The 13,842-nt window shown below is 33.7% G+C and overlaps 1 protein-coding gene across 1 annotated transcript in view; it reads left to right on the forward strand.

Annotated features, from left to right (window-relative positions):
* Window positions 1–1,207: 1,207 nt before the first annotated feature.
* The window catches only part of LOC117117397, a 40,909-nt gene continuing 28,274 nt past the window's right edge, over window positions 1,208–13,842 (forward strand). Inside the window, exons 1-4 of the mRNA XM_033261704.1 lie at window positions 1,208–1,320; window positions 6,318–6,417; window positions 6,677–7,880; window positions 8,540–8,616. Of these exons, the coding sequence (XP_033117595.1) occupies window positions 6,687–7,880; window positions 8,540–8,616 (1,271 nt within the window). The 5' untranslated portion in view covers window positions 1,208–1,320; window positions 6,318–6,417; window positions 6,677–6,686. The remainder of the gene's footprint in view (window positions 1,321–6,317; window positions 6,418–6,676; window positions 7,881–8,539; window positions 8,617–13,842) is intronic.

Consider the following 13,842-nt stretch of genomic DNA (forward strand, 5'->3'; position numbering starts at 1 on the left):
TAAAACAATTTACATAACAATAGTCTTTTAAAATGTATTGACAATACATTAAACAAAACTTTATCATGATAATGAAAATGACATGGTGTTGGATATAAAAGGGGAAGTGGAAAACGGGTGTAACCGCTTTCATGGAACTTTCCGCCAAGCCCTCGTTGTTGCTGAGGTCCCACAAAATGACAGTTTTCAAATTTTTGGTTTTTTTTTTCTGTGATCTTGATCGGGATGTAAAAGCATACGAAAACACGTGCAGTTGTGGGGCAACACGTGTGTTTGTAGAACACGCGCGCGTATTGTTAGCCCTATTGTGATTGGTCAGTTGTTAAGTTTGATTGACACTCTTGGAATGTTTATTGACGTATACACACACAAAAAAAAAAAACCTGCTGCTGCGCTCTATAAATTTCGTTTGAGCTTAACATTTTATTGAACTACACTGTTGTACTTTTATAACCATACTGAAATTTCTAATTGGAAACTGTGGATTATCGTTATCCAAGAACGCTCTTCGATAATATGATATTTTCAATATTTTCTTTACTAATTCATTTTTTTTCTCAATTAACTCGATTTTTTCGTTGACATCTGTATTATTTATATTTTTTTCTTAACAACAATTTATTGTTATTTTATGTATAGAGTTACCTTTTTACAAGTTTTAGTGTTTAACGTTTAAAAACATTTATAATCTTTACCTATGCAATTCGGGATTCGCCGCTAAACAGAAGTGTCTTGACCCTGTCCCTCCACTGGCAGCTTTATCTCAATGTAATTTTATTGTATATTTACCAGTGTGACGTTGAATAAATAAAATAAATAAATACCGTACATGAAGTAAGGGCTCTGTCCATATTATAATTATTTTTAATTAATTAATTTTTTAAAATTTTTTCTTTACCTGTCCTTGATGACCTGATCAAATGCAAAAAGCATCGTTATCCTCCAGGGCCCAGCAATTAAATTCTTTTTGACAAAAAAATGTTGTATACCATGGATAGTCATGATGTGCCTATATACGGTCATGATGTGAGGTCATATAAATCCAGAATTATTATTATTATTATTATTATTATTATTATTATTATTATTATATTTAGGCATGTCACATGTTTTTGTCAAAATTGCGAGTTTAAAGTTTGTTTGGAAAAGTTATATTTTTAGAGGGCGCTATCCTACTTTAAGAAAATCAATCAAAATGTTTTGATAATCCATCATGACTCCAGTTCTTCGCGAGTTGGTGGAAGCGCGATTGGAAATGGTATTTGAAATCTTGTACGTTTTTATTTGTTATGGATTACGCCGGGGATGGTACTCTTAAAGGTAGGTGAGATACAGTATAGTACGTCTTTTTCATTTCAGGTGGGATGATTTGCCAAAATTTTGTTATTCCGTAAGTCGTTTTCTTACCACACGATTAGGCTAGGCCCAGCACTGCGTGAGGCGGATCCAAGCGGTGGAGGCCAAGCAAGGTCTTTTATTAAAATACCTACACGAATGATACGGTTATTAGGGTTGTCCTGAGTGAGGATAGGGGGCTAGGCTTGTAAATTTCCAGTAATTTAGCAGATGCCAAGGAGGGTTTACGATGTTATTTGTGTAGGCTAAATATGAAAATTGTTGATCATCAATGTCACTCTTCAACTACATGTGTCATGTCTGGTGAAAGATGGCATGACTTTTTTTACTTAAACAACCAAAATTAATTTATTCCAAGTGTACTGTAGGCGTAGGCCTACCCATAGGCTAGGCCCTAGGCTAGGCCTAGGGCTACAGTAGTAGGCCTAGTCCTAGGGTAGGCTAGCCTAGGTAGGCCTGAAACTTTTGACAAGAAACAAGTTTTTGCCTTTATTAAGTAGGATCCTACTGATGTACGCTGGTCTTAATGATATAGTACTTAAGTATAGGCCTAACTAAGTGCTGTAATGAGCTTGCTGTAGGCTAGGCCTTAGGTGTTCTTAGTAACAATAGGGGCAGTTGCTATACTGAGTCTCTATGTACAGTAGGCTGGCTAATGTATGCTCAGGGGAACTCATTCTCCCCCTAAAAAAGAGTCCCCCTTTTGCTGATTCCTGTTTAGTTGTTTAGTTTTACCGAAGTAAGTCCTGTGCAATTGCGACTGAAGTCTTGAATGGCTAATGTACAAGGATCAATCAGGGTTAAAGCTGGCCAAAAAACTAATTTAGCAATTTGGCTAATTCGGTATAAAAATAATTTAACCAAATAGAATATAAATTTTGATACCGACCAGCATACAGTAGGCCTGGACTCCCAACCTTGAGGTCGGGGGTTCGAAACTCAGGCTGTGCAAATCGCTTATGTCCTTGGGCAAGGCACTTTATCTACGGTTGCCTCTCTCCACCCAGGAGTACAAGTGGGTACCTGGTAGGTTCCAACACAACCTGCGCTGATTAAAGCTGCAATATTATGGAATGATAATATAATTTCATTTACTAAATTTAATTTGGTGTTCAATGCATTCCATATGTGTTTGATCCAATGACCGGGGTAGTAATGTGAAGCGCTTAGAGGTCTTGTAAAGGCATGAAGCGCTATATAAGAACGACATATTATTATTTTTTTATATTATATATATTTTTAAATATCTGTTAATTGACAAAAAAAAAATTTCCTAGAAAAAAATGAATTTTTTACTAATTAATGTACAACCTGTAAGGGCAATAAACAATTTTTTTTAAATAATTTTTTTTCTATTCATTCAACAAAAACTTGATCTTACACAGCTGCAACGCAATACCGTGTTAGTCATGACCCGTCGGTGACCCAAATTGACCTCTTGGTTGGTTTGATCGCTCGTCTGCGGAAAATTTGGGACGAAGAAAAAAATTAAACCAATAAGATGACATATGGTATGATAAGATCATACCATACTTTTTTCATACTTTCGTGGTGTGTTGTTTTTTTCTATCGCAGCATGCGCTGTAGCTTGCAAGAAGTAAGGTCAGATTCAACTTCCGTTGGTGACCGTCATTTAGGCTCCACCCACCTGCCGATGCTCGCATTACCATGTTTTTATTAGCTGCACTTTTTCACTAGAAACGTGTTCCGAAGGAATTTAACCGTTTATTAAAAAAACACGTGTTTTTGGCGTTATTCAGCAGAAACACGCCCACTGTCATTGAAGACACCAGCCTTAAAAATAAAATGAAAATTAATTTTTAAATTTAACTGAAAAAAAAAAAGATATTTATCACAGATAAAAAAAAAATCAGAAAATTCAATGACTTTACATTTTATTTTATAATACTTTTTGCTGTATCCTCCAACACGTTGTACAGTAGGCCAAATCTGACAGAGTGTCATACACAGCCTGACGCAATTTACCATTGAGGACGTCATGAGAATATTGACTACAGAAATGCAGAGATATTTATTGTTTTTCTTTTCTTTCAACAACAAAAACTTTTAGACAATCATCATAAACATATATTTCATCGCTGAAATATTCAAACTACACAAAAATAATGAAATTATTATGCTAAACAGCGTCCCAACAGATTTTCTTTATTGTATAGGTTGTCCTTTATAGCTTTTTTATTATATATTTTAGCTTTGATAATCTTCAATAAAACTCATTCAATGGCTGTTCTTCAGTATATGTGTTGTATTAACAGCACACTTTGTTATTATTGTGTGAACCATGTATACAATGTTTGCTGAAGACTTTAATGAATAATAGGTCGTCAACTTGCAATCTGTTGACTAAGCACTTGACTGGCCGTGCTTTGCGGAGTGCGCCACATTACCATGGATTCAGGGAACACAATGCCTGGAACTCACTCAAATCATACAGAAATTTTTTTTTTTTTATTTGATATTAAGGTGTCTGCTTTTTCTGACCACTCTTCAGGTTTTGTTACAAGTTTTTACACATACATGTACAGTATCCCATGGTTATATCACGAATGAGTCAGTCAGTCATTCTGCCATATTGTCGTTCTACTCTATACTCTGCAATCAAACCATTTGATTGTACAAGTCAGTAAATTCCTGAAATCATCACCATACATGTATCCATTAAGTCAATTAAAAAAAAAAGATATTTTTTAATCTGAATGGTTAAATACAACAAATACTGAGCTACAGGCATGGTTTTTGGCTAGGTTTATCAGGTCTAAGCTTGAGGCAATACAATAAAAAATGAATTTTAATGTTAAAGTTTAATTACAACTAAAAACAAACTATAATTAATTATTCCAGATAGAAAGCATGTTTCTTCAGATTTCTTTGTTTAGAATCTTGTATATAAAATTAGAAAAAAAATTAGTGTCTTTTTTGAGCTACATGTGAACATACCATAAAACCTTAAACAGAAGCCCCAGGGGCTTAATTTGGAAAAAAACACATCTCGAAAAGAAGCCTCCTCTTTTTAGTTTGTCAAAGAAAAGAAAAGAAGCCTACAGTTCAGACAGACATTATGTTTGATTGTAATTATGATTATGATAGTGTGTGAGTATTAATATCATTTTAATTTACTAGCATAAAATGTAAAAAATTTTAAACCATAGTTGAAAAATTTGTGTATTTTGTAGCAATACCAAATATTTACAGCATGCATTCAATTTGAAAATTACTTTGGAAAAATAATCTCAAAAAGAATCCTACAGCATCTCAAAAAGAAAACCCATCCAAGGGTCCTAAAAAAAAGGAAGAAGCCAAGGTCTTCTATTCAAGGTTTTAGGCCCCATAAAATAAATTATTAGTTTATCACCCTATCTAATGTAGGCTCGAAAAGTGATGAGGGAGGGAGGCTTTTGATTTTATTTTTTATTTTGCTAAAAGCCAATATTACTTATGGGTTGTTTGCTGGTGCATTGATATTCAAAGTTATGATTGAGATAGGACAAACAATATCTACTAACTATTTACAAAAAAAAAAAAAAAAAAAAAAAATTTTTTCTTTTTTCAAAAAATAATTATTTATGCAATACCATAGAAGACATGCGCATGAGGGTGAATAGATAATATTTTTTAAATATTAGGCCTTACTGCATTTTTTTTAAAACAGTAAACTGTGGGCACGTTCTACAGTATATTACATCATTATAATTTAAAGACTATCATGTACACTGTATCTACTTCTAGTGCTTGATAAGGTGCTTAAATATAGAGGTCAGAAAACCAAACAGAACCGTCTGATTAATCCATAGGTCACTTAAATGCTTTAACAGAACTATAACAGCATTTTACTGACCACCATTTAGGAGAAATATTTTCTCAGAAATATTTTATCATTTCTCATTTTTCAATACCAACCTAGTCGTTCCTTGAATATCCATCTAAAAAATTAATTGTCAATATTCAATCAAGACCAACTTTTCAAATTCCACAGCTGACAAAGGCGTCTTTGCTGCTGCACCATGTTTTTAGAATAAGCTCTCTCATCAGGGACATGTACAGTAGATATGGTGGATGGAGGTGGGCAGTTTATCAATGTTATCACCCACCCACTCTTAAAACCATAGTGTATATAGAGGACACAGGGTGACCCTTCCAGTATATTGTAAAAGGCCAGCTGACATTCGGGAGCCCTCTTAAATAATTGAAATAATGTCCTCTTTATAAGGCTTGTTTAAAAGGGGTGGAGTTCTAAGTTGTGAGTAAAGTCCTGCCTAGGATTAGGAGGCAAGCATCTATAAGGCCCAATAAAAAAAATTATTTGCTTTTTTTTTCAATATAGTTTTTGTTTTTACTATGTCAATGATGTTTTTCTTTAAATATCAATGCGGCACCAGTAAACGACCCATGGGTGATATGAAAACCAAACTATTTAACTCTACTCCATATTCTACAGTACAATATAGTTTCAGCTACAGGTACTGGCTGCTTGATTATGTTGAATGCATACTGTACTTCCCAGACACTTTTGATAGACTGACATGCACTGTAGCAGATCATTTAATGCAATATGCATGCAATAATTAAGAGTGGCTTTCTTCGTTATCAAGTGCCAGTACAAATTGTAAATGAGTGTCTCTATAGATAAGTGTACTCCATCATAGTCAATATTACACAGTTACTGAGAGCTTATAATGTTGACATTGCTCCAGGGCATACATCAGAAGAATGAATTCTTGACTAATTATGTAAACAAATGTTGGATTGTGCTATACTATCATCATTTATCAACATTATCCAATCATGAATGAATTTCATCTAAAATTAGAGAAGTTTTTGGTAACATATATATATATATATTCCTCAATGATGGATACCTGACTTTTCAGTTCTGGTTCTACAGTAAACTTCAGTTACAATGAATTTTACTTTAACTGCTTTTAAATTGTTTTATGTTTTAGGAGTTCTGTGCTCTATGGATCATTGAAGGCCATGATGTGTTTACCAAACGTTGGAGTTTACATCCATCATCATGCTGGTAATAGCATACAGGTAGCTTTGGTGAGTGCAAAGTACAAATAAAATCAGTTATGCAATTAGAAGTCTTGTATTATGTGATACATTCACTTAATGGTTTTTAGATAGCATGCCATTAATCTTCAAAGTTATTATGTCATGGCTTAGTAAAAATAATTTAATTTTTGAATGAATTTGTGTCCTTCCAAAGCATATTTTGGTGATTTTTCTTTGTTGTGAAGGGTTTATTTACTGTAGACTGAAAGTGTATTGTTTTTTTATGTTTTTTTTTTTTTTTTTGCAGGTAGTGAATAATGAGTGAATTAGCTGGACATGGAGGACATACCTTTAGTCCTCCAGAATACAGACTTCATTCCAAGTCAGCAAGCAAAGAACTCTTTGAAGATCAACCTGATAAAGATGTCTTCAAACATCCCAGAGTTCCTTTCAAAACTGCTGCCAGAGAACTCTTCAAAGATGAGCCAGAATTTTCTAGCAAACCAAGAACTTCACATCACATTTCCAAAAGAAAATGTCAACAAGAAAATGTTGGTATTCCTTTAAAGATAGAAGATGCACAAAAGAGAAAGTTGATAACTTCTAGATACAACACACCTCTTAAGACAGAATCTGTATCATCACTTGATTCATTAGAACTTGAGAATCTAAGTGATTTTTCCTCTTACTTATCAAGATCTTCTAAAAGTGATCTTCATAGTGAATTTGATGACTGTAAATTTGATTCAGAAACTCTGCATTTGGAAAGAAGTTATGGTAGAAGTGAAGACAGTCGCCCATCATCCTACAATGATGTTAGTCAAAGAAGAAGCCATTTTCATAAACCATCAATATCAATCGAAAGTCATGAATCAAATGGAAGATGGACTCTGCCATCTGGTGTTAAAACATCTAAAAGAGTTGGTTCTAATTCTGTAAGATCAGCTGCCTCCTCTCCCTACCATCATGATAATGTCAGTACTAAAGCGTCTTTTCAAAGAAGTTCACGCAATAATGAAAGATTGAGCTTGAGAACAAATTCAATGGAACATAGTCTAACAATAATTGGGAACCGTTCAATGGATTCCAAACAAGAAAGCTACTTTCGAACAGATTTAAAGAAACTCTACAAATTAGGCCATGTTAAGAAACATGATCGGCTCCACCAGGAATGGATGAGGCAGGAGAATGCTCCCTCTCTTTCTAGCTCACTTCCATTGACATTAAAAGAACTCTTCTATGATAATCAGCACCAATCAATAAGGACTCCCGGTGATCCTCAGTCCTTAGGAGGTTCATGCTCTGACAACTATTCTAGGTTTAATTCCAGTAAATTAGTAACTTCTAGGTCAGTGCAAAAGCCAAGCACCTATCATAATACGGATCCATTCCTTCCGGACTATTCCCAACAACTGCAGAATCTTTTAGTAGAAGATATTGATACCACTAGCAGATTAATTTCAGGTGAAAGTCCATCACCGAGATCGAAACTCAGGCACCTCCTACACAGGGTAAGTTACAAAATGATCAGAGTAATAATCTGTAGCAATCAGTATTGAAACGTTGAAAATACTGTATATTTGGATGAGATAATGTAACAACATTTAATAGATAATATAATTAGCATGAAAACATGTTGAGTAGGGCTCCAGCTTTAAGGAGTTGTTCATTATCGTACGTTTAGGATGTGTGAGTAGACACATTAGTACACTTTTACGTGCATGAAAATTTTGATTCAAAATAATATGTAATATTTAAAATGATGTTTATGGCCTATTATGGTGCATCCATGGATATAATTAGGGCTTTTTTATGTAACCACATAGTTTAATTGACATCACATTTTTTTTATGTACACTTTCAGTGGGGAGTGAAAAAGAGTACTGTCTGTACACTTTTGAAAATGTTGATAATTGTGAATGACCTTTAGTCATGATTATGCTTGTTTTTTCTAAGGATTTTCTTTTAAATTTTAACAATTCTCAATTGTATTTTGATCAATGTTTTAATGTGCTGTATTGTTGTGTTGGTTACCTCATGATTTTGTACATGGGTGACTAAAATTCAGCTGTTTGATTTCTTTTAATTTTGAATGTAGGAATGTTGACTGTTCATAAGGAAATCAAATTCAGTTAGTACCTGTATTAATAATTCCTTTCTTTCTTAATAGAGTGATGATACTGATAACTTACAGTCAAGCATGGTTCAGATGTCACCGAACACATCTCCAAAGGGATTTATCGCAAGGTAAGTTTGATTGTCCAAAGTAATCTCCTGAACTCTGATAAAAATGTCATTAGCGCAAATCATCAGCGTATTGATCAATTTTATCTACATGTAGTTTAAAATTTGTTTGATTATTTCTGATTTTGAGTCCTTACTAGTGGCACTCCTAACAAGGAGGGGTGTTCACCCCCACATGCTATTCCCCAACCTTAAAGTATTTTAATTTCTTATTTTACTGCACAGTATCACAGTTGTATTTATAATTGCTTTTCTTTCATAGAGCAGTTGACTAAGACCATGGAGAGAGGCCACCGACCCGATTTTTTTATTTTTTTATTTTTTTTAATTTTTTTTTTTTAAACTAAACACTCACATACTCCATTATATATCGGTTTGTTTACCACCTGTCTGCATGCTAGCCAGGCCACTTGCAGTTCTATGCTCTACTGTTGTTCTATATTGTAGCCACATTGCATTAATGATGTCTGTTGTGTTGGAGTGAATTGCGCGTGATAAAGAATATTGCATTATGACTGTTATTCATAAGTAAAGTTTCTGCTTGCTCTTTATGCAATTTTGGTCTCTGTTGTAAATGTTCTTCTTTGTTTTGATGTTTTTCCTTGCGACACATTTTTTCCATGTTTGTCAAGAAAAAAAAAAAAGAAAAAAACCTCCCTCCCTACCATGAAAATTGATAACATAAGGATGCTAACCAATTTTTTTTTATTTTACATGGTCAAATCATTAAATTTTTTTAGTGCTTCATAAAATATTTGGATGTTGTTTACTGTAGCTGCTTAGTACAGTAGGGGTACGATTTTGGCCATAGTGACTCTATTCGTTGATTTACGATCTTGAGGATGGAGCATTACAGGGTGAGAGGTCAATGTTTGTTACTATAGCAATAGCATTGTTTATACATTTGTTTGTGCACTCCAGGAGATTCCAGACTTTTAGTACCTTTGAATCATTGTGATTTGAAGTTAATGAATTTCAATTCTATTCAATATTTATTTGCTCCAAAAGCCATCAATGGGCCATTATGGGAATATTTACAAGAAACAAATTCAAGGTTAATTTACATTATTTGTTTACTCTAAACTTTATTGAGTTATTGGAGCTATTAATGGTAGGCCTGCATGTTTTATTAATTTTTATTAGCATATCAGGACAGGATTAACCAATCTGGCTTTGTAACTCAAAATTATTTTTAACAAGGTGTTTTTTTAAGGATTTGCTTCTGTTGTATGAAGATAAATTATAATTTGTTAATATAGTCCACTGTCCTATTTGAAATTAATTTTTCATTGGCATACCATATAATAGTGAAAAAATAAGTTTATTACAAATCAAACATTGTGCCTGGTCATAAGTACTGTAAAGTAAGAAAATTGGCCAGACCCCTCTAAGTGTTGTCTTTCGATCGCTGCCCCGACCACCCCCTCCCCTTCAGGGCCCCTGCTGAAGAAGTACAGTAGCTAAGTACCTATAATTTATATTTTAATTTAATTAATTTTTTTTAAACATTTCCTACTCATTCTAATACAAAATATTAGACACTAGCCCAAAATATTCCTTTGCATTGCATTGTGTGCATATTTATACTGCTGAAGTGATATAGTGAGACTGTCAGTTGACATGCCTTTGAATTTGAGCATTCAGATAGTGTTTGCCTAGATCTTGATCTTATTGTAAAACTAATTTATTGAGCAGGCCATGGAGATTTTATGCTGAAACAACTAAAAACCTTTGGTTCTAATAGCTATGTTGATTGATTGACACACTTTAAATGTACAGTTGATGTTTACTGTGTCTGTAAACCAACACGACATACTCAACACAATGATTTTAGGTAAATACGAACAATTTCTATACAACTCAATGCTTGTAAGCCCCATTCAACTAGTCAAGCATGTATCATGTGTCAAAGAGTTTATTTCCCAAGAGTTGGATTCAAAAAAATGTGATGGCTCTACAGTGTAAGGTACCTTAGATCCCTGTGTAACACAAACAAATTGTAGGCCTACTGTACAGCACTGTATTTGTACCAACTTGAAACTGCATGGAGAATCACTAGTAAAAAGCATTTCAGTTACCATTGGACTTTTCAAGAACCTTTCAAGAATATTCAGAATCATAATTACTGTTGCGTATTGCAAATTATGGATTTCTAGGCCTAAATTTTTTAGAGGGGAGGATGTATCTCCTGTGTACAGTAGGCTCATTTGCAATCTACATTGCATATTTGCGCAAAAGTTGTCCTACTTAAAAATAACTTTAAAAGAATTTTAAAGAAAATTGCGTCATTTACAGCTGTATAAAAAAAAAAAAATTAGTTTATCACCCCCGCCCGCATGTCTTCTATGGTATTGAAAAAAATCAAATTTAAAAAAAAATTGTTTTTGAATAAAAAAATTGAATTTTTTTTTTTCATTTCATTTCTTTAAAAAATTTGTTAGTGGACATTGATAGTATTATCTCAATCATGTATCTTTAATGCTTCAAATAACAATGCACCAGCAAACAACCCAATAGTGATATTTGACTTTGGCTTGAAATAAAAAATTTAAAGCCTCCCTCCATCATTCCTTTTCTAGCCTCAGATTAGGTGATGATAAGCTATGATTTTTTTTTTATTGGGCCAAAAAAAAAAAAAATGTTAAGAATTTGAGTGAATTGATTATTTATAAATCAATAAATGTTTTCTGTAATATACTAGGCTGATTATGTATACAGTTTATTTTGTCCACTCAGAAGTTGATTCTTGTACAATAACAATCACCCCGCTGTGATAACGACAACTGTGCAATTGAGAAATCCTATATAGTGTATCACTCCTTTCTACACATTAGCTCATCTCTAATTATACCACTTTAAAATATAATCAGGGAAAATTCTGATTGCAGTTTGTGTTTTATGTTTGCATCTGTTTTTAAGTACAGTACTTTTACCGCAAGTTTATTCTATTAGGATTATATTTATTAATGCAGGCTTACTGCAGATGTTGGTGAATACTTTTCAAACTAGTGTTTTATCTGTGCCGTGACCTTGAGTCGAACATCATTGTGAGACTTGCATGCTTGAGACAAAAATTATTGGTCAAATGAAGTACAATTTCGTCATTTGTGTGTTGTTATGAAAGTGTTTATCGTGGTGTGATTACTGTGAGATTTTAATCCTGTTCTTATTTAATACCTTCTTAGTTCTATTCATTATGAAAAACACAGTTAAATTTTGGCATACAGTATAGCAGGGCAAAAATCTAAAATGGTTTAAAAACATGATATTGTGCATGGTTTGAGTAGATACGTTGACTGTATGTAGGATTTTAAGCTTAAAAATAGTTATTTGGCATTTTTCAGACACGCAGACTCTTACATTTCAAAGCGGTCTGGATGAACTATTAGTTGATACAACAATACAATTTCATTATCCTTTTACTATATTTGTTAAAAATTATAAATATTGACATTACAGATTTACTGTATATTATTAATATTATTGTTTTGTTTGTTTTTGTTAACATTATAGTTTCTCATAGTTGGTCTAGTTTTGGTGTGATAGTAGTTGTATAGAATCTATAGATAACACATATTACTATTAGAGTGACAGAATCATAAATCTGCACTTCAACAGGCCTCAATTTTGTATTTATCCTGGTTTTTAGTGAGATAACACCGCTTTCCTTTCAATATAATAACTAATAATAATAATATGTTGGTGTTATATAGCGTTTAATGCGTAAAGCCTCTAAGCGCTTCACATTTCTACCTCGGTCATTGGATCAAACACGTATGGAACACATACTATACTCAGCTCCCTGGGGAGAATTCCATAATATTGCAGCTAGTAATCAGCACAGTTGTGTTCCAAACTACCAGGTACCCACTTGTACTCCTGGGTGGAGAGAGGCAACCGTAGATAAAGTGACTTGCCCAAGGACACAAGTGGTTTGCACAGCGAGAGTTTCGAACCCCAGACTTCAAGGTTGGGAGTCCAAGCCACAACCGATGCGCCAACCACTTCTACAACTGTAATTCTTCATTAGCAAATTGGATAATATTCTGTAGGGGTGTTTCAGTTGAGTAATCAAGCTGATTCAAGAAGGTCTACAGTTTTTAATTGCTGGCAACTAGATGGGAAGAAGAGTCCAATGGTAATTCCAAGGAAAAGGACAAACACATTAGTTAGAGTAGGGATAATTGATTAAATCTGCATACTGTGTTGTAGGAAACACAGATTGAAATTTTATTCACTTTGCATAAGAACCATTACATGAAGTATGAATTTCAAAATTAAAAAAAAAAGGTGTTTAAAATTGTAGAAGTACAGTATGTAAAAGAAATCTAAACCTGCAGTATTTTTACTTTTTTCCCTTTTAAAACAAAGACCGATTTAACTTTCCAAGTCGCGTATAGACAGAGCACAGTTGGGGAACCAGAGATTCTCTTATGTGGGGTCCAAGGTTCTCAGTGGGGGTGGGGGTCCAAATTTTCAAAAAAGAGGTACTGATGCCCAACAAGGGTCCAAACCCATCTCCAATCATCACCACATGGTTGGAGCAATAAAAATAGACACTTCAGATACCTCCTGAAAGGGATGCACTCTAAAATTAAAATTTTTTTTTTTCAAAACAGTCACAGTGTCCTGTGTGTTACCACTGTATAGACACAGCACTATTTTTCAATAGGGTGAACTTTTAATCTTGGGCCGCCTAATTTTTTTTTTTTTTTTTTTTCTGTGGGGGGGGGGGGGGGGGGGATGGGGCGTTTATTCGCGGGGCCTTTGTTCAAAGCAGGTCGTTTATTTGAATAAATACTGTGAAATTATTGGGTTTTTCTTAAAACATGGTGGATCACAGGATGTTAGCCCATGAATTAATTATTATTAGTCATTTATGCATTTTAAATTGTGTTTGGTTTCATGTTTTTTAATTATCTTTGCTAGTTATTTTTATTTTGTGAAAAGTAAATAAGGTCCTCTCTCCACGCATGGGGCGAATGGGCAGTGTGAGTGAAATGAACAATAACCATGGTAAATTTGTACTATTCAAGTGCTATTTTTCCTCCAGGGAATCTTTACGAGTCTCAAATTCTCAAAATCTTCTCACCTGAGCCACAACCATGGTGGGGCTCCTTTATGGTAGTTTTTCGAATTGAAAGTATTTAAGTGCCATTTTCGGGTACCTTTGTAATTAATTCATTTTTTAAACTCAATTCGTCAAAATTAATATAAAAAGAGTTAAAA

The sequence above is a fragment of the Anneissia japonica genome, unplaced genomic scaffold (genome assembly GCF_011630105.1).
Source record: "Anneissia japonica isolate Jap-2015-1 unplaced genomic scaffold, ASM1163010v1 scaffold15657_len110212_cov154, whole genome shotgun sequence".
Taxonomy (NCBI): Eukaryota; Metazoa; Echinodermata; class Crinoidea; order Comatulida; family Comatulidae; genus Anneissia; species Anneissia japonica.